Genomic DNA, 24,866 nt, shown 5'->3' on the forward strand with positions numbered 1-24,866 from the left:
AGGAAATGTCAGTTAAGTCTCTGTACACTACATTGTTTTTTGACAGGCTAGTGCTTTGGACTTTTTTGTGTGAAAGTTTTATCACCTGTCTATATAGGGCTGTTCATCTTGCTCACTAAGTTCTTCTCTCCTCACATCCTTCTAAGGAGTAGTGGCTGCAGTAGTTAAATTCATGGCTGCCCTTTATCTCCTACATTAATAACTAAAGCACACCGTATGGGTTGGCATTAACTGCAAAGAAAGGGAAGACCATGGAAAAACAGAGCTTTTTGCGAAGGATAGTCCTTTGCATTAAACTATTATACATTGTCCGAAAAGCTACCCTCGGTGGTGGTGGGGGGCTCGCTGCTCATTGCAGTAGCGCAAAAGCCACAACTACAGCCCAAGTTTTAGTGTACCTGTTTTAGACATATGCCAGACTGTCAGGCAGGCATCTGTCTATTCTTTCTCCAAACACAACTGTATCGATTCTCAGAGTTGGGGGCATTGCTTTGCTATGCATGTCATAATGTGAGTAGTATGGACTTACATATATTAATCAGAAAAATTATTTCTTACCTTTTGGTGCCTCTCTTCCTGTTGGATACTCCATCGTACCGCAGATTCGTCCTGTGTCTTTGGAGTGGCTTTTGAGAGTTAATCAGGTTCAAAGTCAGATTTGGCACACTGAGGTTCTCAGTCTGAGTCATGCTCTCCATTCGAGTACAGAGAAAAAAGAAAAAAAAAGTGGCGTTGGCATGCAGGGTGGTGGCGCCATTCTGCTTTGTGCACAAAGGTGGGATGGAGTCCTGATGAAGACCAACGATACCACCTGCCAGCATGCAGGCACTAGTGCACGATTTTCCAGATCCAGTTTGTTAGCTGGGGTGGTTCCTCACATGATGAGAGACCATTATGAGGCGTAAGTAACTTATTGGATGTTTCCAAATATCGTGTTCTCTTTTGTCTTGTCTACCTAATAGGAGTATGGACAGTTTCAAAAATGTAAAATTCTGCTGCTCAAGAGATGCTTTTTAACTAATTGATTATTTATTCTTACTTTTCTCTGTTTTCCTTTTTATAGTGGAATGAAGTTACTAAGTATTTCCGTGCAGGAATGCCAGTAAAAAAGCATAGACAACATTTCAAAAGCTATGGCAATTGCTTTACTGCAACTGATGCTGTGGATTGGCTTCATGAACTGTTGAGGAATAACAGTAACTTTGGTCCAGAGGTCACAAGGCAGCAGACTCTGCAACTATTGAGGAAGTTTCTAAAGAATCATGTCATTGAAGACCTGAAAGGTAGATGGGGAACAGAAAATCTGGAAGATGACAATCATTTGTTCAGGTATGCTGCAGAGATGACTAGAAGGTATAACAATTGGTTTAAACATTGAATTAATTGATTTTATGATTTGTTCAAACGTTGTAATAGGTTGCAGTAGGCAACTAGGAACAGATAAGTGTTACTTTTTGTTAGACCCGACATCTCTGGCATGGTATTATACCCCCCACACCACACCACTACACTTTTTTGCCTTCATGTAAGAAGGCTGGCCTGGTGTGTGGTGGACCCCTAAGGTGTGTGTTTGCACCTTATACCAGGTCCAGGCAACCCCTATTAGTTAGTGAACAGTGCTTAGGAAGCCAGGGCCCTTTAGTGGTAGCGGTGGTGAGCAGCCAAGACTTCTGTAGGAGGAGTGTCTAGCACTTGCAATACCACAGTAGCCGCACAGTAACTTATCTCACAATGAAAGGAACCACACCGTGTAGCAAAAATAAAGGTACTTTATTACAGTAACTCTGAACTAGATCACTTCTAGGCAGCCCCCCAACTGGAGGGAAGTATACACTATATACACACTATATATACACACTCTAAGTACTAGGAATTAGCATAGAAAAACAACAAGCATTGGTAAGAAATAGCAAATAAAAGCTAGGGCCCTATTTGGTTGGGGGGGTGTCAAACTAACCTCTTAACATAGGCTAACAGGATTTGGTAAAGGAAGTTTGCAAAAACAGGACCAGTCCAGTGTAACCCAACTCTGGATTCTGGATGGAGGGGACCTGAAAAATAAAGGGACAGTCCAGTCCACGCAGGAGTGTCCAGGTGGGGCAGGAGCCACTGCCCACCCTTCTGTGGGAGAAGATCCAGGTCGATGGTGGAAGATGAAGGCCAGCTGTGAAGGTACCTGAAGTCTCGCAGAAGCTGTCCCATACCGGGTAGCAGATGAGTCAGTGGTCTAGAGTACCACCAACAAACCTTGGCAAGTGGAAATCTGGGCAGAAGAGGATTTGCAGAGCTAAAGAGGACCAGCAAGGACCAGGAGACTCTACTCTGGGAGGGTAGTGCAGTCTAACCCTAAGCAGTCCGAGCCAGCAGAAGCAATCGTACCCCTCTCTGGCAGCAGGCACAGTAAGTTGCAATGAGGCCCAGTCTGCACATCTGGAGAGGAGTTATGCGTCGCTGGAGCAGCAGAGGAGACTGTCCTTGCAAGGATGAAGTGCTAGAGGCCGTGGCTACTTGGAGCCTGAAGATCCCTTGGAGCAGGAGTCAACAAGCTGGATGCTGCAAGAGTATTGGTGCACAGGGATTCTGCCCTTCTGGGCGAGGCAGGGCTCACCATCTCCCAAGCTGGACAGAAGGCAGAGAGGAACAAGAGGACCACTCAGAACCACAACCTGTGTTTGGAATTCCACGCAAATCCAACAGAACAGATCCCAGCTGCAGGGCGTTGTTACCTTAGGTGCCTGTGGATGTAGGGGAGTGACTTCTTCACTCAGAAGATTTCTTTTTACTTCTTTGGTGCAGCTGAAGTCTTGCCGACCCCAGAGGATGCTCAGCGGTGGAAATATTGCAATTGCTGGAAGAGCCGGAGAAACAATGCTGCAAGGCGAGGTCATCTCAGGGGTTGCAGGCTTGTTTGATTTCCTTAAAAGTCCAGCAGTGCTTCCGATGGCCAGGAGCAGAAGAGGTAGTTGCAGAGGAGCCCTGGTGAAGGCTTGCATGTTGAATCTGGGGACTTACCCGCAAGGGAGTCTCTAAATTGCCCTAACATGGGTCTTGGTCACTATGCAGGATGACCACCTATCAAGGGGGTGAGGGGGGTCACTTGCGTCAGCTACCTGTCCTGGCCAACCATATGCTTCCATGTGCCTCTGCACATCATGTTTCTGATTCCTGATGGACAGGGGAGTGGTCACTCCCCTTTCCTTTGTGCAGTTTTGCACCAGAGCAGGGACCAGACGTCCCTGGAGAGGTGCAAACTAGATTATGCAAGGATGGCACCAAATGTGCCATTTTAAAGCAGTCTGGTAGCGCGGGGAGGCTACCCCTCCCCAACCCAGTAACACCTATTTCCAAGAGAGAGGGTGTTGCATTCTGTCTCCCACTGGAAATCCTTTGTTCTGCCTTTTCCCCGCATGAGCTGGTCGAACAGCAGGTGGGCAGAAACCTGTCTGAGGGACTGCAGCAGCGAGGGACTGCAGCAGCATGGGCTGCTCGCAAACCCTGAAAGACTGGCAGGAGAAATACTGGGAGGGGGGGGGGGGGTGTACTCTAAGGAGAGTGCATAGAATAATCCCACAAATACCGGCATTGGTATGTGGATATGTTTCCGACATGTTTAATACCAAACATGCCTAGGTTCGGCGTTACCATTACATAGATGGACCATGGGTGAGCTGTGGCCATTACACAGCTAAAATGACTTCCCTGCACTTACGAAGTCCAGTGCATTAGAACTGGAGTTTTTAGGGGCACTTTTGCTCATGCCGGGGTTCCCTCACAAACAGGTCCCTTCACCCTGACCTTTGGGCTGAAAGGGCTTACTATAGCAGGGGTGTGGAATTTATTAAAATATCTACTTGTCCAGGGGACAGGTTGCTTCTCAAATCTACTTGTCCTGTAAAAAGATCTACTTGTCCCTTTGGTGCCATGTAGTGTGGCGACAAATTATGGCAGCAATCTCATTATGTAAGAGCTCTGATAATAGCCTCTCTGATTATGCCAGGGCTACTACCATAGTAGGGCTTGAATACTTGCAGTTTCAATCCCTACTGTAGCAATTTCCTTATTTTGCCACCTTTCTGCAGATCTGCATACTGGGCCTGGAGGAAGCAGTAAGCAATAGTTCCAGGTGTGGAATGCCTTTGAGTCTGCAAACCTACTAACCTGCATGTTTTAAAGATTTTCACCAGCTTCTCTCTAATATTTTCCCATAATAAGAAAGGTTGGACATTTACTCCTGACAATGGCAGAATTAGAACTTCTTACAGGGTTGGGAAGAAAGTGGCCGGAGGGAAAATTAACTTGCAAATGCTCAATAGATTTTCACATGAGCAAATCTACACATGCGTATTTACCCATGCTAAAATACAGTTCACAAATATTTTAAAGGGGTACGACATATACCATGGGTGCACTTTTGTGACTTTCTTTAAGAATTTGGGGCCACATGTAGGTAGGTTCAGATTTGCGACCCGCAAATTGCGAGTCAGAGCGACTCGCAATTTGCGAGTCGCAAATCCAAATGTAGGATGGTGTCCCTGACACCATCTGTGATTCGCAAGGGCTTCGCAAATGCCCACCTAGTGAATAATCATGAGGTGGGTCGCAATTTGTGACCCCCTTGCGAATAGCGGCCCTCACAGGGATGGTGGCCTGCTGGAGACAGCAGACCACCATGTCTGTGACTGCTTCCTTAAAGGAAAACGAGATGCATTACAAAAACGAAAAATGAAACGTTTTCGTTTCATTTTTTCAGAGCAGGACCACTGCCTGCTTTTTTTTTTTACAGTGACATTCACAATGGGGAAGGGGTCCCATGGGGACCCCTTCCCATTTGCGAAAGTGTTAGCACCCATTTGAAATGGGTGCAAACTGCGATTGGTTTGCGCCCGCGTTCGCGGTCACAAAACAATCCTACATTGCACTGCGAGTCGCAATTTAGAAAGGAACACCCCTTCCTTATTTGCAAGTCGCAAACCTGTTTTGCGATTCGGTAACCAAGTTACTGAATCGCAAAACTGGATTTGTGCATCGCAATGTGCTTTTTGCACGTCGCAAACAGCGAAAGTCGCTGTTTGCGACATGTGGGTCTTGGTCCCTAATTAGGTCTGGTGTTAACAAAGATATTTTGTTTTTACCAAACTTCTATTTCTCTCTCTTTCGGCTGGCTTTACTGTGTGATCGCATTCTGCTCTTCCACAAGGAGCATATTGGCACACAAAGTAGTTTTGTTCAGTGTCGGGAACTACAGTGGCAATCAGTGACGTAAAGAAACTGGAGGGTGCCCCTTTGCAAAGAACATAGAGGAGCCCCCTCTCCAGACTCACTCAGGGCAGGTGCTGTGTTGAAGGGGCCCCCTGGGGGGCGGCTGTGGGGCCTTTGTTATGCCACTGGTGGCAACGTGTGCTTTTAGAGTTCAAAAACATTTTGGGTTTTTGCCAGGGTTTATTGTTGTGGGAGCTACCAGGCCCTCAACATTGTAACAAAGTGTTACAAAAGCCATGTCAAAACAAGACACTCATTGATGAAACTAAAAGACTTATAAAAAATGTCAGACCAGTTGGCTTTGTCAGTGTTTGTTTATTTTCATGCTTCCCATATTCGTTTTGAAAATGGTTACACTGAATTTCCATTAGAAATATTTTTGGGAAATACTAGCATGCATCAACACATTTTACTAAATGACACTTCATTTGCATCTAATCAGAGAGCATTCTGGGAGCAGTATACTTAGCCTCATAGGCTAAACTTTTCAAACGTGTATACACATTTTTTTTTTTGCACTGGAACCAACGTCAGTAGTGAAGTGTGACCTTAAAACATTTATTTACAGCACTCACCCTAATAATGAAGGCTTTCAAATAATGAACCATAAATACAAGTTCGAACAGCATTATCTTTTGGAAACACATTACCTCCACTGCAGAGAGTTCCACTCTCTGTAAACAAGCAGCCAAAGGGTTTGTGCTGCAGAGGGTTGGGCCTACTTGTCCCAAGGACAAAGTAAACATAAACTTGTTGCCCTTGACCCCAAACAAGATGTCCCGGGCGTCGGGCGATAGGAATTCCACATCTCTGTATAGGGATGACTTGTATAGTGACCAGTAGTGACAGGATGCATGCACCTTTTCACACAGGCTGCAAATGGCAGGCCTGCAGACAGTTTGCATGGGCTACCATGGGTGGCATAAATACATGCTGCAGCTCATGGGGGACCCCTGGTGTACCAATGACCTGGGTACCTAAATACCATATACCATATACTAGGGACTTAGAGGGGTACACCAGTATGCCAATTGTGGGGTGTAAAGGGTACCAAGGCAACCAAATTTAGAGGAGCAGGCACAATCACTGCGGTCCTGGTTGGCAAGATCCCAGTTAAACCAGTCTAAGCATACTGATAACAGGCAAAAAGTGGGGGTAACCATGCCAAAAAGAGTAACTTTACTACACTTCTCCTGTTTTTGGTAAGTTCGTTTTTGTTCGCTTTAAGACTCTGCATACTTTATTCCTGTCAAGCAGTGCTAAAGTGATGGTGTGCTCTACTTCAGATATGGTATAATTGGCTATCACCTAAGTGGTACATTTGATTTACCCTGTAAGTCCCTAGTAAATGGAACTACATACTGAGGACCTGTAAATTCAATGCTATTAGTGTGCCTGCAGCATTCATTGTGCCATCCACTGAAGTAGCAATTTGAAACCTCTCAGGCCTTCCACTGCAGCCTGCATTGCAGTTTTAAACTGCTATTTCGAAACTGGTGCAGAGTAAACTTTTTGCAAGGCCTAAACTCCCCCCCCCCCCCCCCTCCCCCCCCAAGGTATACCTTAAAGGTTAGTAGGGCAAGCTACAATGTATTTAAAAAGTAGTACATGTAGGTTTCATTCCTAGCAGTGAAAAACTCTGAAAGCAGTTTTCACCATGCAAGGCCTATCTCTCCCATTGACTAACCCTGGGTTGACCTATTATATTTACTAAGTGGTAACTTTGGCTTGGGAGCAAATAGAGATATACTACTTAGAAGTGAATGCATTGTAATTTGAAATCCTCTTTAATTGTAAAGTTGGATTTTAGGTCACAATTTGAAAATGCAATTTTTAGAAAGTTTTTTTTTCTTGTTGTTTTTTTTGTTTTTTTTGTTGTTGTCCTAACCATTTATGCCTTTTTGCCTGTATCCTGGGTCTTTTGGGTGCTGTCAGAGTAAAGTGGAGACAGAAATACATAATCTGAGCCTCTGGCTGTGACAGAATCTAGGGAAAGGTGTCCACTGGCACTGCACAAGTAAGTCTTTTGACCCTGCGCTAATGGATAATCATTTATCTTCTACCAATGTGGTTTTATACAGTTAAATCAATCTGTAGCACAGCTTATCACCTTTAGGGTTTCAAGGCACTGTTGCCGACGTGCTGCTCACTTGAATAGCTAGGTCTTAAGGGCTTCAGTGATGCTGTCTGTCTGAGTTTGAGCGGTAGCGTGTTTCATGTCTGGGCTGTGAGGTAGAAGGATCTTGGTCCTCCCCCCACCCCCCCCCCACCCCCTGCTGTGCTGTTTCAGATTCTGGGAATGGCTGCGAAGGCAAGCTGGGAAGAACGGAGTTGTCTGTTGGGTGTGAAGGTGAGGCAGTGGTTGAGTTAGGCCGGTCCTATGTTGTGTAGTGCCTTGTAGGTGTGTGTCAGAAGCTTGTAATTGATGCGTTTGTTGACCGAGAGCCAATGTAGGTCTTTGCAGTGGTAGGAGATGTGGCTGTGTCGGGGGTTGTCCAGTAGGAGCCTTGCAGCTGCATTCCAGATTCTTTCTAGTTTTGATTGCAGTTTCTTTGTGATGCTGACATAGAGCGTGTTGCTGTAGTCCAGTTTGCTAATGACGAGTGCGTGGGTGACTGTCCTTGTCTCAGCGGGGATTCATTTGAAGATCTTTCAAAGGGTGTGAAAGCATGACGAAACCGCGTTGACTTGACAGGGTAATGGACAGGGAGGAGTCCAGGATGATGTCCAAATTGCATGCGTGGTCAGTGGGAGCAGGGGTGTTTCCCAAGGCAGTAGGCCACCGGGAGTTGTTCCAGGTGGAGGGGGTAGAGCCGATTACGAGGATCTCGTCTTGTCCGAGTTGAGTTTGAGGGAGCTGGCTTCAATCCAGGCAGCGACTGCCCTCATTCCATTGTGGAACTTTCTCTTGGCCTTTGCTAGGTCGTCGGTCAGGGAGAGGATCATTTTGATATCGTCAGTGTAGGAGACGATGTTTAACCTGTGTTGTCTGATTTTTGCGAGCGGGCCATGTAAATGTTGAAGTGTCTGGCTGAGTGAGGCTCCTTGGGGTATTCCGCAGCATGTTTCTTTGGGTTCCGATGTGAATGGTGGTAGTCTGATATTCTTGTGTTCCTCCTGTAAGGAAGCATCTGATCCATTCCACTGCTTCATTGCCGGCGTCGTGGAGTGTGGCGGGGAGGTCAAGGAGGGTGGAGTGTGGCGGGGAGGTCAAGGAGGGTGGAGTGTGGCGGGGAGGTCAAGGAGGGTGGAGTGTGGCGGGGAGGTCAAGGAGGGTGGAGTGTGGCGGGGAGGTCAAGGAGGGTGGAGTGTGGCGGGGAGGTCAAGGAGGGTGGAGTGTGGCGGGTGGATGTGTCTTCATGATCCAGTATGGCACGTATGTTGTCTGGCTGCTAGGAGTGCTGTTTCGGTACCATGGTTGCTCCTGAATCCGGATTGGGATGGGTCTAGGTTCTGATGGATACAACTACCTGTGGATTCCTCACCTCATGAATACTCCCATGGCGCCAGCATTCGACGGAAATCTTCTTACTAGTCTCTGCACGTTGACGAGGACGTCACTCTAGCCCACGCGACGCCGTCTGACGTCATACAGGCAATAAGAGGTCCTCGACGACGTGCGGACGTCCGTTCCCTTTTTTCCGTGCATTCGAAACGGTTATCTTCGAGGGAGCAACTGTTACTCTTGCGGTTACAGTGTATATCTTGCTGCGTAGTCTTTCGCTGTGGAAATAATGTCGCAGAGAAAGTCTGGATTTAAGCCTTGTCGTGAGTGTGGAGGCAAGATGTCGGTGACGGATCCTCATTCCGATTGCCTTTGGTGTTTGAGCTCCGACCACGACGTCTCGACTTGTGATTCATGTCAGCACATGAATCCAAAGGCCCTCAAGGAACGTGAGGCGAAGCTGTTTATGGCCAAGTCAGAGGAGAAACATCACAAAAAGTCTTCTTCCCCAAGACATCGGCGTCATCGAGACTCCCGGCGCCGTAGAGAATCTCGGCGTCATTCAAAGGAGACTCGTTCCAGGTCTCCGGATCGGCGCCGAAGGACATGGGAGGTCAGTCCCACGGTTACGCCGCATCCTTCGACGCCGTTGCCCTCTCCGGCGTCTCCAACTTCACCTGGACAGGCGTCGGTGATTGAGGTATTGGAGCCTCAAGTGTTTTCTCCGGCGCAGACGCCGAGGCCGGCGTCGGGGTCGCCTCCGAGACAGGCACCCCAGTATCCGGCTTTTCCCACCCCTGGAGCCGATAGTTCCGCATTCTTGAATGCGATGTATGCCATCTTCCAACAGATGGCTCCAGGGGGTGCTCCGGCTGGGCCTTTGGCCTTTTCTTTGGGTGATCCTGCGCCTCTTCGGCCGGCACCCTTTATGCCCTTTCTCCCGTTTGGGAACGTGGGCTCGGCGCCAGTGTCGGCGCCGGTGGCCGCTCCGGTGGCTTCAGAAGGATTGGCCCCGGGGATTTCCATCCCGTCGGGATTTCGGCCTGTGACTCCGGTGGGTCCATCTGCTTCAGTTGCTCTTCCGTCGGCGCCGAAGTTACCTGTGGCGCCGGATGCGGCGTCGGTGGCTTCTGAAGATCGGCGCCGATCTTCGACTTCGGCGGAGGCATTGTCGACTCCGCGTATTGAGCAACGACTTCATTCAAGGAGACGTGCTCTCCGGGTATTAGAAGAGCAGGAGTACCAACGAGCCCTAGAGGAAGGAGAGCTAGAGGACTCGGGTGATGGGCTGCATGGACTGGAGTCGGCCAGTGGGCTGGACACTTCCCCTGAGTGGGACCTTTCGTCCCCGGGGGAATATACTGAGGAGGCTGCTTCCTTTCATGCAGTGGTACGGAAGGCAGCTAGTTTTTTGGACCTGCCTTTGCCGGTGGTGGAGGCAAAACAAAACCTTTTGACAGAGGTGTTACATCCGGCCTCAGCCGCGGCGGAGCCTCTGTTACCATTTAATGACACTCTGCTGGATCCGGTGTTAGAGGTGTGGAAGAGGCCGGCATCTTCCCCAGCAGTTCACAGAGCCGTGGCCAGGAGGTATCGGACGGCTCCAACTGACCCTGGTTTCCTATCTAGGCACCCTACGCCGGAGAGCTTGGTGGTGCAGGCCTCCTGTTCGTCCAAGTCAGCGCCTGGTTCTTTTCAGACGGTGCCTGGGGACAGAGATTCAAAGAAGCTAGAGGCGCAGTCGAAGAAGATTTTTTCGTCCTGCAGTCTGGCGTTAAAAGCCACCAATGCAACCTGTATCCTGGGGAGGTATATTCATGCTCTGATGGATGACATTTCCTCTTCATTTACAGAGCTTCCCCAGGGTCTTTTGGATCTTGTCTCAAATGCCCAGGCTGCTGCGACCCAAATTATCCAGACTGGACTGGATACCACCGACTCGGTAGCCAGGGCAATGGGCACAACTGTGGTGGCAAGGAGACAGGCCTGGCTCCGTAACTCGGGCTTTTCGGCAGATGTACAGTCCACATTGTTGGATCTCCCGTTTGATGGGGACAAACTGTTTGGAGCTAAGGCTGATTCGGCCTTGGAACGTTTTAAGGAAAGCAGGGCCACGGCTAAGTCGTTAGGGCTCCAAGCTCCTTCTTCCACGGCCTCTTCCAGATTCAGGAGGTTTCGTGGATTTGGGCGTGGCTCTTCCTCCTCTTCCTTTCGGGGGAGATATCAGCAACCTGCTTCTTCCCATCCCTATAGATCTTTCAGGGGGAGAGGTAGGGTCCGCACCAGAGGAGCCTCTCAGCAGCACTCTGCCTCTTCCTCATCCTCTGGCGGGGTGCAGCAGGGGAAGCAGCCTTAGGCTTCTACCATTTCCCACTCACTCCTCTCCTGTAGGGGGAAGATTACAGCATTTTCTCACCAAATGGAAGACTGTTACATCGGACACTTGGGTTCTCAGTGTTGTGGGAAAAGGCTACACCCTTCCCTTTCGGGAGTTCCCGCCCCTCATCCCGCCCCGCCCTTCGTATTGTTCAGAAGAACACCTCCTGTTGCTAGAACAGGAGGTGCAAGTCCTCCTTTCAAAGGGCGCGGTGGAGTTGGTCCCGGAGCAGGAAAGGGGTCGAGGAGTTTACTCAAGGTATTTCCTGATTCCCAAGAAGGATGGTCGTTTGAGACCAATTCTGGACCTGAGGATCTTGAATTGGTTCCTCAAGCAGGAAAAGTTCAAGATGCTGACCCTAGCACAGGTGCTTTTGGCGTTGAACATGGAAGACTGGATGGTGTCTGTCAACTTGCAGGATGCTTACTTTCATATCCCGATACTCAAGTCACACAGGAAGTATCTCCGGTTTGTGGTGGGATCGCAACACTATCAGTTTGCGGTCCTTCCGTTTGGTCTTACTTCAGCACCTCGAGTCTTCACGAAGGTGATGTCGGTGGTTGCGGCAGAACTCAGAAGGAAGGGGATAGCAGTATTCCCTTACTTGGACGACTGGTTGATCAAAGCCAAGTCCCCGGAGCTTGTGTCGCATCATCTACAGTCAACAACCCAGTTGTTGTTCGACCTGGGTTTTTCGGTGAACGAGCCCAAATCTCACCTAGAGCCCTCTCAGCGCCTCCTGTTCATAGGGGCAGTACTGGATACAACATTGGGTCGGGCCTTTCCTCCGCCTCAGCGGATTCAAGATATTCAGGATTTGGTTCCAATGTTTCGAAATGGAGCGGTAGTTCCAGTCCTCAAGGTCCTTCGTCTGCTCGGTCTTTTTGCCTCCTGCATTCTGTTGGTCACGCATGCTCGCTGGCACATGAGGGCTCTTCAGTGGTGCCTCCGAAGGCAGTGGTCTCAACACAAAGGGGATCTAGAGGGTACTGTCAAGATCTCCAGAGATGCTGCTGTGGATTTGAAGTGGTGGATTGCAAGCAACAATCTTTCACAAGGAAAGCCGTTCCAGCAGTCGCCACCAGTGGCCACAGTCCTAACGGATGCTTCCACTCTAGGGTGGGGAGCTCATCTGGGGGATCTGGAGATCAAAGGTCTTTGGTCTCCAGAGGAACAGATGTTTCACATCAATCTGTTAGAGTTACGGGCTGTACGTCTGGCTCTCAAGGCCTTCCTCCCTTCCCTTCGTGGTCAGTCGGTACAGGTCCTAACGGACAATACTACCACGATGTGGTACATAAACAAGCAGGGAGGAGTGGGGTCGTACCTTCTCTGCAGAGAAGCTCTTCGACTATGGTCCTGGGCAAAGGACCATCGGATTTGCTTGATAGCAAACCATCTGGCCGGAGTTTTGTGCGTGCGGACAGTCTCAGTCGCCACTTCTCGGCAGACCACGAGTGGCGTCTCCATCCAGATCAAGTCCGTTTAATCTTCCAGAGGTGGGGGTTTCCTCGGGTAGATCTGTTCGCCACTCGAGAGAACGCGCATTGTCCGTTGTTCTGCAGCCTTCAGTATCCGATGCAGAGAGCCTTGGGGGACGCGTTTCAAATAACCTGGTGCGGCCAGTTGCTTTACGCGTTTCCTCCCATACCCTTGATTCCTCGAGTATTGAGGAAGATTCGCCAAGACCGGGCTCTAGTAATCTTAATAGCTCCGGATTGGCCAAGGAGGGTGTGGTACTCCGACCTTCTCCAACTCTCAATGTGCCCGCCGCTCCGTCTCCCTTTCAGGGCAGACCTCCTCTCGCAGTCGCAGGGGCAGGTTCTACACCCCAACCTCCAGAGTCTGCACCTACATGCCTGGAGATTGAACGGGGCAACCTGAGTTCCTTCTCTCTCCCGCCTGAGGTAGTGGATGTTATATTAGCGGCCAGGCGACACTCCACTAAATCTATCTACGCTAATAGGTGGTCTAAATTTGTTGCGTGGTGTGGAGAGAGGCAGATTGATCCTTTGCATGCTCATCTATCGGACGTTTTGTCTTTTGCTCTATCTCTGGCGCAGAAAGGTTGTGCAGTGGCTACCATTAAGGGTTATTTATCGGCCTTGTCAGCCTTCATATGTCTTCCAGACCAACCATCTTTATTTAAATCCCCTATTGTTATCAGATTCTTGAAAGGTCTTCTAAATCAATATCCTCCAAAGCCATTCGTTATGCCGAAATGGGATTTGTCCTTGGTCCTGACTTTCCTTATGGGGTCCCCTTTTGAACCTATGCATTCTTGCCCCTTGAGGTATTTGGTTTTAAAAACAGTCTTCCTGATAGCTATAACATCAGCAAGGAGAGTGAGTGAGTTGCAGGCCTTATCAGTAAAGCCCCCTTATACAACTTTTTATGGGGATAAGGTGGTGTTGAGGACCAAGGCTGCTTTCCTCCCGAAGGTTGTTTCACCCTTCCATTTGGCTCAGGCAATTACTTTGTCCACGTTCTATCCTCCGCCTCATCCTTCCAAAGAGGAAGAAAGACTGCACCGTCTGGATCCAAAGAGAGCGTTGAGCTTCTTTATTGATAGAACAAAGGATTTCAGGCTGGAGGATCAGCTGTTTATTGGATACGTGGGCAAGAGGAGAGGAAAGGCAGTCCACAAGAGAACACTATCCAGGTGGGTTGTTCTTTGCATTAAAATATGTTACTCTTTGGCAAAGAAGGATCCTCCTGAGGGCATTAGAGCTCATTCCACCAGAGCTAAGTCGGCCACTTCGGCCTTGGCCAGGGGTGTTCCTGTGGTCGACATCTGCAAGGCCGCAACTTGGTCGTCCCTTCACACTTTTGCAAAACATTACTGTTTGGATTCTGAGGTTAGAAGGGACGGCCATTTTGCACGGTCAGTGCTGCAGGATTTCTTGGTTTGACCATTTAGGCACCCACCGCCGGGCGTGGTACTGCTTTGGGACTCTATTCATGAGGTGAGGAATCCACAGGTAGTTGTATCCATCAGAAGAACGAGTTACTTACCTTCGGTAACGACTTTTCTGGTGGATACATTAGCTACCTGTGGATTCCTCACGGTCCCACCCGCCTCCCCGTTGCCTTTCTGGTCTTACCAAGTAATCCTTGAGTGCGCTCCTCTTGGTCTTTGAGGGTGCAATAGATGTGTATATAATATATATTTATATATATGTATATATCTTTGTGTATATACTTGGTGTGTGTATATATTTTAAAAGAGAAAGTTTTATATATATATTTATATAAAAAGATTTACAGCTATTCATACAATGTTGTGTATTTTTACAATATAATGGGATGTTGCCTTGCTCTTGCATTGCCTGGTTGTTCTCATGCACGTAAAAAATGATTGGTACTGACGTCCGCACGTCGTCGAGGACCTCTTATTGCCTGTATGACGTCAGACGGCGTCGCGTGGGCTAGAGTGACGTCCTCGTCGACGTGCAGAGACTAGTAAGAAGATTTCCGTCGAATGCTGGCGCCATGGGAGTATTCATGAGGTGAGGAATCCACAGGTAGCTAATGTATCCACCAGAAAAGTCGTTACCGAAGGTAAGTAACTCGTTCATCTGGTGTCTTGAGGAATTCGGTGAGTTGACAGCCTTTTCCATTACTTTGGCTGGGAAAGGAAGCAGAGAGATCGGTCTGTAGTTCTCCAGCTCTTTTGGGTTGGAGGTAGGTTTCGTGAGTTGCGGTTTACTCTCTGCATGCTTCTAGTCAGATGGGAAGGTGGCGGTCTAAAAGGATCTGTTGATAATCCAGCAGAGCTCTGGTGTGATGGTGGCTCTGGCCAGGTTGAAAATGTGATGTGGGCATGGGTCCGAGGGTGCTCCCAAGTGGCTGGAGTTCGTGAGTTTCTGGGTTTCCTTTGTGGTGATGGGCGTCCAAGAGTTCAAGATCTAGTGCAGCATGGGGTCTGTGGTAGTGTTAGTGGGTGGTGCAGGTGGGCTTTGGTTCTTGAAGCCTTCGTAAATGTCCTGGATTTTCAGGTGGACGAAGATGGTTAGGTCATCGCAGAGGTCTTGACTGGAAAGGATGATTAAGGTGTCTGTTCCGGGGTTCGTGAACTCTTTGACAATGATGAAGAGCTTCTTGCTGTTGTGAGCGCTGGTGCTGAGGCATTTTAAATGGTGACTTTCTTAGCAGTTCCAGTGGTGCACTGTGTCTGTGTTGTAGACTGTGCGGTCTTTGGTTGATTTGCTGTTCCTTCATTTCTGTTCCAGTCTTCAGGAGCATTTGGATTCTTGAATGTCTGTTGTGAACCATCTAGGTGTCTTGCTTTGTTGGTTTCCTGAGGGGGGCTACAGTGTTAATTACCACCTTACTCCGGTTCCGAAAATATTTGAAATGAGAGAGGACATGAAGTACAGGTTGCAAATTTTATAGTACGAAATATTTATTGTTGACAAAAGTAAAATTTGCATAACTTTACATCAAGAAGAGAATGGAGTTTTGATCCTTTACATCAATGCATCAAGAAAATGCATTTGTTTTCTTCCTGTGATGATATGAGAGGCGTGTGAATAACTTTACTTGTATTTGCTTGTCTGGACTGTAAGAAGTAGCCTGTTTCTTTTGTTGCCCCTTGAACTTGATTTGCATGTCACTAGTGATTTGTTTCTGCCATCAACATCTATACTTCTTTTTTTTTTCTCCATACATCACTTCATAAAAATTTATTTCATTTGTAAGCATGGTAAATAAAAGTTGTTAGCATTTTTCAATGGGACTAACTTTACTGACCTGCGAAGGATGGAAGATTAATTCTGCTCTGTTGGAATCCAACTCATCACTGTTGGGTCGTTGATATAGGTATTTCCTTTAGTACAGGTGGAGTATTGTGGTTAAAGGGTTCAGGAACCATCAAGGGTGCCATATTATCTGGGTGTCACCAAAGTTATTTCCATTTACCTGATTGTACATATTTCGAAATAAGTGCATAGTCTTTAGTAATGTATACATAATAAAAGTACTTTTCTTTTTCAAAAGAAAAAGCACTCACTGGACAATAATTTGAATGTTGTAGTTGTGTACCAGTGAGCTGTGATTACTAGACCACCGCCTAGGGCTTTGTCTGCTCTGCTTCACTACCTAAGAGTAGGGCGCTTGGTTCCCATTAAAAAGAAAATTGCAGACCTATCACTTGGGAACAGCGCACATCCTTCACAACTAATAAACCTATTTCCTAAAATCCTACGCTCAGTAGAGGCAATAGAGCTACTTTTTAGTAGACTAACAGAAATTGTATCCAATCAGATGCAGTGCTCAAGGCAACCAACATCTGTGGAGTGTTTAAGATCCTCTATCACTAATGCTTCGGAAAGCTCTTATTTTCATGGTGTCTGTCTACAGCTTCGCTGTCAGAACAGACATAAAAGTAAAACAAGGGAAGTAACAATTATTTTAATAAAAAGTAAGGTGAAGGTTCTGAGTAAATGTACAAATGAGGAGATGGTGATGAAACAGTAAATTATGTCTTACCCACAGAATGAGGAGGAAATGGAAAACAAGGGAAAAAGCTGTCAGGATATGGCAGAGAAATAGCAAGTGAGAAAATGGTATGTAACGCCTGATAATCTGTAAAACCCTTATTGTGGAAAAGCAAAACTCCGTAAATACCAAAAGCACTCCCCTAACAGACTAGCAGTTTCGCTGCACCGGGAGCACTCCTGCACCCATTACAGGGTGCCAGTGACACACTGCTGGAGGCATTCTTTCATCTCATACGGACTAGAAGTGTTGCACTACAGATAGTATTCTACAGCCATCATAAGTAGGTGTCGTACACTACCAAACATTCTCTTGCATCCCTCACAGGGTACTAGGAGTGCACTATTGACAAGACTCTAGTCAGACACTTCTGACAGCAATCTTGCTACCCTCCCATACAAGCACCCCACACAGTCTAGCAGACGCATACTGCCAACAACACTCTGACAAGCATGCCCTCCCCCAAATGCTCGCTTGCTCAAAATGGAAGAAGCCTGCTGGATATGGCTAATAATTTAAGGTGTCTCTTCATTGATTGGTTAGTTTGTGTGGCATTGTAGATGTATGAATGGGTGAAAGCAAGACCGAGTCCTTGGGCGGCAGAATAGATGGTTCGGCGTGAATATGGGTCGCTACGTTCATAGATATGTGAATGCTAGGACTGATGGATGATTGATGTTATGGCTGGAAGCATCCAAGCCTCTTCAGTTGTAAGCTGGCAACATGAGCTTTTTCGATGCTTACTGGGCATTGGTGTTGAATGTGAAACCCCTGCCCTTTTCTCTATGGCATTGTGATGGGTGCATCTTTTTCTTTGTAACAAAGATGATCCATTACTAATACCCTCTCACTGAATTCCAATCCTGTTATTTATCTTTACTATCCTAATTTAATGCAATATTTGGAAATATTGCTGTGCACTTCACATAAAATAAGACTCCTCTTTGATTTTAGTAGTAACTATGCAGTACTTGACCTGTAATGAATGTGGACATGTAAAGAATTAGGTGTTTGTTTGTTGTTTTTTTTTTTTTTTTTTTTTGGTGAGGGTGTGGGGTGGGGGGGGGGTTGCTTCCCTTCACATGAAAGTGGATGAATGACAACCTGTCTATTGTTGTACTGGGGAAAGTGGTTGAAGGGAAAGTTAACTTGTAAACGCTCAACAGATTTTCACATGAGCAAATTTATACATGCATATGTGCTCGTGCTAAAAAGCAGTTCACAAATAATTTCTAGGACTACAATTTCCTGGCCTGCTTCTGTATATTATTGTGAATTCATGAAAGCTGTAAATCTGCATTAATGTAAGGGCATATGTCATACTGCACTTTTGTGACTTTATTTAAGGATTGAGCCCCTAATTAGGTCTTGAATTAACTGAGACCTTTTTGTTATTATTAAACATTTCTCTCTCTAAAGACTGGCTTCACTGTGAGTGACGTTTTGCTATTTCATAAGGAGCATATCGGCACACAAGTAGTTTTGTTCAATGCCAGAGACCACTATGGCAATGTTTGCTCTATGAGAATATTATTGCTTTTCGGCAGTGTTTGCTATAAAGGTGAGGGCCTGGCAGGTCCCGTAACAAAGTTTTACAAAAACCACGTCACAACAAGCCATGCATTGACAAAAACAAAAGGCTGACCACCAATGTCATACCTATCGGCTTTGCCAGTGATTGCTTATTTTTATGTTCATGTGTCATGTTGAAACTGGTTGCACTGATTTTTCCATTCTGAATACCATTTGGGAATATTAGCATGCATCAACACATTTGAGTAGATGATGCTTCGTAGTAATGGTGCCTAAATTTTACAGTAGTTTAGCAAAATCTTCTTTTTTTTTTTTTTTTTTTTTTTTGCTCCTAGTTTCAATTTTTGTGAATATTAAATTTAAAGCAAGGACTCATCAATCCTGCTTTCAAGCTTCTGCAATTATTTGCATCTAATCAGAGAGCATTCTGGTAGCATTCTACGTAATCTCATATTGCGACACTTTGCAAACGCCTGTGCACATTTTTATACTAGGACCACCGTCAGCAGTGCAGCCCAAGCTCATATTTCCTTAGGGCACTCACTGTAATAATAAAGGCTTTGCATTAATGAACCATAAATAAAAGTTCAAACATCATTAACATATGGACACAAAGATTACCTTAAGTGCAGACAATGCCCTTTCCCTGATCCATAATTCAGTACTGTAAACTGGCAGCCAAAGGGTTTGTGCTGCAGGGGTGGGGCCTACTTGTCCCAATGACAAAATAAGCATGAACACCTGTTGCCTTTGACCCCAAACAATATGTCCTGGGAGTCGGGCTATTGGAATTCCACGCTTGTATTTTCACTATGAGGTAGCCTTCCAAAATAGTATTTGTAGCCATTTTTTAAAAATGTTAATGTGGGGAACTAGTGTGTATATGTATGTATATATGTATATATATCTCCAGCTCTGTCAAGGATTCTCCTCGCACCAATAAATTGTTTAATGACTTGTCTTTACTTTTTTTAATACAGGTTTCCTACAAATTCTCCACTTAAAACTGTGCCAAGACATCCCTTGTGGAGAAGGAGCAGCTCAGAAAATATATCTAAAGATAAGGACAGCATCTTTAAACTACCTCACTTCCCCAGAAGGACTCCTAAAAAGTGTGATTTGCCTTCAGCTAAAGTAATTTTTATGTATAGAAACTTAATGTTTACTGTTTTTTGCTGTTGTTTTAAAAGCCTTTCTTTTGTTGCAATGGAGAAATAATCTTCCAGTATTCTTTTGGCATTGACCACAAAGCTATGATTGTTAAACTTTGTTTGGAATAATAATCAGTTCACCTAAATACATACAACAAATAAGAATTGTGTAGGAAATCTTTTTGTATTGCCTAATCACTTCATCGTGAGCTAGAACACCTGTGGGCAGAATAGTGCCAACCAATAAAACAATATCCTTTCCCAGGTGGTTGGTTTATTAGCTTTTATTGGATTCAAAACTAACCTGGGCAGTTTCCAGATTTTCACTGAATACCTGACAAGAACACAACTATTGCCCCTCCAGAGACTCTGGTAAGATCTTCAATTGCAAACCAGGAATGCTGATCCTCTGCCAGAGTTCAAAGGTATTTTCGATTTTTCGAGCATTGCATGAGGGTGCTAGGCAACAGCAGAGTGGGTTTAACTTATCGACCTTACTACTATAAATGGAAGAGATTCTGCATATGATATGCAGAATGTCGTGCATCAACTCTGAAATCAGTTGCTTGTAGTGCTGTCACACATGTAGGAAATGGCCAAGTACAGTATCCACCATTTATCTATTTGTGTGAGATTGATAACTGCCTAACATTACAGAAAGAAACCCATGTTGCAACCCTCCCCTTAATTTAACTCTTAGTTTGGGATTTCCTGAAAGTCCTTCTTTAATGGTTCTGTTGTTCAGACCACTTGCATAGAAACTGAATGTTGTGCTTAATGTCTGCCTGGTTTGAGCAGATGCATCTGGGAGACTTGAAATAGTTAATTTTTAAATCAAACTTCCTGGTATAGTGACATAACTTGAGTAGGAAGTGTGGGTGAAATTTGAGCCTTTTCATTACTTGAAATGTTTGCATGCAACTTGTTGGACAGGGTCACACTATAGACTTGCCAAAGGTGATTTGTGATATCCTTTTCAATGAAATGGCGGCCTCTGGTTTTGTTCAAGCAGCAGACTCTCAGTTTTATGGTACAATTAATTTAAATTATTTCTAAAAACACGAAAGTAAAATAAAATACACCTTCCTTCAGCTGTGGGGTCAAACAAACCCTTACGGAAAAAGCCATCTTTAGACCTCTCCCACCACCCCTAATTGACGTCCACGCCCTGCCTGTCTAACACAATTGTTTTGGTCTTTTAGCAAATCTTAGTGGTCACCTAACAGACCTGATTGACAGGCAGTCCTTAAGTTCCTTAGCTTCCCAGTGTTGTCCATTGTTTTTTTTTCTACCTTTCCTTTGTGGGTGGTAATCTCAACACCCCGAGGTACCTGGAGGAATTATTTTCCTACTGTTCCATGGTTAGGAGTGCAAGACACGGACCCCTCTGAATTTCAGTCTTTTTTTTCCTCGTGTTGCACAGATATGGAAGTCTTTTTCCATACCTCTTTTTTTTTTTATCCTAGATGTAGTGGAGCCCACTGTCTGTGTTATGGGACCTTGTTCGTGTCCCAGCATGCCAAAATCACCGGTTTAGCTGCACATAGAAGAACTGTATTACCCACTTTCGTTCGCCCAGAGTAAGTAAGCTTTACGGTTTACCCATAGGGTTATGTAAGCAGAGAGACTCATGATAGGGTAGTCAAACATCATATCTATTTCATTCAGTGCCTACCCCAGCATCAGGTATGCTTGGGGCAGTGCCAAAGCAGGCGTCGGAGCATACCAAACCCTCTACAACCTCACCAGCTGATCTGAGCTGTTCACTGCCTGCATTCCCTCTACAGTATAGTACCACTATGTGGTCATCTTTATCATAGTTTCCTTGAGTGCAGTTTTAGATGCTGTGATTTGTGCCTAGTGATGGACTACAATTCATCCTGTGGCATCTAGAGTCTCTTCCAAATCCCTCTCCCATTGGTTTCTGGCCTGCCAATTACCTGGGGACCTGACTGTGTAGAAGGCGTTTGTTACTGACAAGATGAATTTACTCCCTGAATTTGTGATATGCTACTTCTCAGAAGGCAGGAAGTTTCTGCACACTGCTTGTTTTAATGATGGAATGGTTCATCCATTGTTTTCCCTGGCAGCATCTAACTCTCACTCTCCTTCTGGCAACCCATAATTAGACCGGTTTAAAAGATTTGATGCCCCCCATCTCCTACAGATCCCTGTTCCTCCTGCATCTCACCTTCTGCCATTCTCAAAAGTACTCTTCCATAAGTCTGACTCGCTGATTTCCAAATCTGTGCCACAGCAATTGTCTAGTCTGTGAAGCACCAGTTATTTTCTTTGTCATTATGGTGCCATCCCACCACCTGTCTTAACTGGACTGCATTATAATAGAACAAAGTTTTGGGGTGTCCTTCCCTCCCACTTCAACTAGTCAATATATTTTTTTGCTGTCATTTTGTGTATTTTTCCCGACCACGTAATTTTTTTTGAAAAGTTGTGGAATGTGCAATAATGTGCCCTTAGCTGCTGTAGTGAAAGGGTCTGTATTAATAACAGGAGCTGGGAGCACTTTCACCTTTACTGCTGCTATGCATCCCAGCCAGGTTAGTCCGGCTTTATGCCAATCCCAGAAGTCTAATTTCAATTGCCACAACAGATCGGCATATATATCAGGGGATGTCTTTGCTAAAGACTGTGAAATTTTTAACCCTAGGTATGGGATGCTGTTTTTTTTTACCCATTGTTATGAAAGCTGAACTTCCAGCATCACCTAGACTGCCAATTTTGAATGTTCTACTTACTGTGATTGTGAGAGCATATCACGCAACATTTTTCCTGCCCACTATTCTCCTTTTAAGTATATCTAGGTGGCCCAGGTAATGAAAATCTAAGCTGACAATTGGCAGATCACCCACTGATTAGTAAACTCACATAACCAAAAGCCATCCTATTACCACCATGGTGGCTGATCGAGTACTGTAAGGGAAGAGGCACTACTGCCACATTGAAGGCCAGTGCAACATTCTTGGAAATCGCAAAGGTAGCCACATGGGAGTCCTCAGCAAACCTCTGTGAGCACTTAATCCCCAGATCCCAAGGCAGTCCAGCTCTGCTGAGGAGTTTGTTCTGATTAGGATGCACCACCTCTCCAGATCAAGGTATTTACTGTCCAGTATTTTGTTAATAAAGCATGTGAATCTAAAATAGATATGATAAGCCTAGTTCTCCAGCATTGGCTTCTTTTATAGATTTACATACAAATAAATACTACATCCACTGTACTAAAAGGAAATAATGCTGGAGAACTACCTTTACATTTAAGCAACCTAATCGTCTTTCATGGCCACAGTGTTCTAGATCCAATGTGAGGGTTATCTTCTGGCGTGCAGGAGATAGTTCTGTTATGTCAACAGCAGTATCGCAGAGTGCACATTGTGGCAATAGCAGGGCTGGTGCCGCAGTGAGTGTGGGCTTCAGGAGGATGCTGGGAGGTTTGGCTCTTAAGGAGTATATCCTTGCAGAAGGGTGAATAAATGTATTCTAATTTCTCATATATGAAATTCAGGGTGGGTACCCTGTATATATGTGGCTCAGGTAGCTCTCGCTAATAATCACTGGTAAGCATAAATAGATCACCCATAAATGTTTGTTCTACAAGGCGGGGTCCTAACAAACAGGTGGCCGTATTTGATGAAATAAGAAGGCTTTGCTGCCTGCTGCTCTTTCACTGGTGGCCATAGGAGAAGTGGCCCCATGCTTTAAATTATTCTCAGTCCGGGAGCTTGTATGCAGTGCACATTGCAGCGCTCAAGTTCTTGCACTTGCACTCTGCTGGTACCTGTAGCTTGTTTCGTCACTGGTCTGCAGTTTCTGCTTTGACTGTTGCTACTTTTTTGGCTGTAGCAGAAATAATGCCTGAGCACCAGTATGAGAGCAAATGAGCTGTCTTGTAATCTCTTGGACTTTCTGCTATATTGCCAGTCTGCCACAAGGTGAGAGGAGGGTGAGGATGGACTATTGACTTGCATCTTTTTTTGCATTTATTTATGCCTGTTGCCTTTCACTGACCTGCTTTTTTCCTGCTCCATACTTATAGGGACTTACAGGGGGTGCTAAAGGTTTTACCAGTTGGGAAACAACTGTGCAGTTTTAGGAAAGGGATTTGGCACTAGAAGATCTGGTTAGCAGGAACCCAGTGCACTTTGTCGAAATTGTATCAGATACCAGGCCAAACAAGTATGGCCTCATCATCTTCAGAGACCAAACTACAGTATAGGCTTCCCTCAATGGCACTCCAATGCTGCTCCCTGGGGAGTAACCTCCTGCTTATGAAGGCAACAGGTTGGTCATGGTCATCATCATTGATTTACAATAGAGCTGCTCCTATCCCATGTTCAGAGGCATCTGTCTCCACTATGAGCTGCTTGGTGTAATCTGGAGCTTTTAGAACAGGTGCTGAGCATATTGCCTTCAGTGTGTCAAAGGCCTTTTGACAGCTCACTGTCCAGTTCATTTTCTTGGGCATCTCGTTGGAGGTTAGTTCTGTAAGAGGTGCTACAATGGTGCTATATTCTTTCATGAACCTCCTGTAGTTCCTAGTAAAGCCAAGGAATGCCCTGACTTTGGTCTGGGTGATTGGAGCTACCCAGTCCAGAGTGATGTGGATCTTGGGTTTCAGTGGTTTTTCTTGGCCTCTGCCTACAAGGTGACCCAAGTTTACAATCTGACCCTGCCGTATCTGGCAGTTGCTTGCCTTAATAGTGAGGCCTGCACTTTTTAGAGCCTCTAGGAGCTTCCCTGGGTGTATCAGGTGATCCTGCCAGGTGGAGCTAAAGACAGCAATATCATCAAGCCATTCTCCACTGAAGTCTTCCAATAAAGCCAGGTTTTTGTTCACCAACCTCTGGAAGGTGGCAGGGGCATTCTTTAATCCAAATGGCATAACAGTAAACTGATAATGCCCATCAAGAGTGGAGAATGCTGATTTTCTCTTTTGCGCTAGATGTCAGAACTATCTGCCAGTGCCCTGATGCAAGATCAAAGGTACTGAGATTGTTGGCTGTCTCTAACCTTTCAATTAGTTCATCAGCCCTAGGAATTGGGTAGGCATCTGTTTTGGTCACAGCTTTGAAGCCCCAATAGCCCACACAAAACATAATTTCTTTCCACCCTGGGAATGAGGCTTGGGGACCAAGACAACTGGGCTGGCCGAGGGGCCATCTAAGCGTTCAATGACTCCCAATTCCAGCATTTTTCTTACTTCGGCTTTGATGCTCTCTTTGACCTGATTAGACTGTCTGTAGATTTTATTTTCGACAGGTGAGCTGTCCCCGGTGTCCACATCATGTGTACACCAGGCAGTATGACCAGGGGTCAGAGAAGAGCTCATGATGCAAGACTTGATGTAAGACTTGCTTGCAGTCAGTCTGCTGTTGGTCAGTGAGGATGTCTGAAAAGACCACTCCTTCAACTGAGCCATCTTTGGGGTTGCTGGAGAGGAGATTAAGGAGAGGTTCACTTTCAGCTTCCTGTCCCTCATCAGTACCATGAGCATGTCATTTGGGCTCTTTCATGATAGGGTTTAAGGCGATTGACATAGATAATGCTTTTGGGGTTCCTGCAAGAGCCAGAGTCCACCAAGTAGGTG

General features: G+C 45.9%; 1 protein-coding gene across 2 annotated transcripts in view; it reads left to right on the forward strand.

Moving 5' to 3' along the window:
- The window catches only part of DEPDC1 (DEP domain containing 1), a 219,415-nt gene that overhangs the window by 39,910 nt on the left and 154,639 nt on the right, over positions 1–24,866 (forward strand). For both annotated transcript variants that reach the window (XM_069232451.1, XM_069232452.1), the window contains exons 2-3: positions 1,064–1,329; positions 19,094–19,247. In XM_069232451.1, the coding sequence (XP_069088552.1) occupies positions 1,064–1,329; positions 19,094–19,247 (420 nt within the window). The remainder of the gene's footprint in view (positions 1–1,063; positions 1,330–19,093; positions 19,248–24,866) is intronic.

This window comes from Pleurodeles waltl, chromosome 4_2 (assembly GCF_031143425.1).
Source record: "Pleurodeles waltl isolate 20211129_DDA chromosome 4_2, aPleWal1.hap1.20221129, whole genome shotgun sequence".
Taxonomy (NCBI): Eukaryota; Metazoa; Chordata; class Amphibia; order Caudata; family Salamandridae; genus Pleurodeles; species Pleurodeles waltl.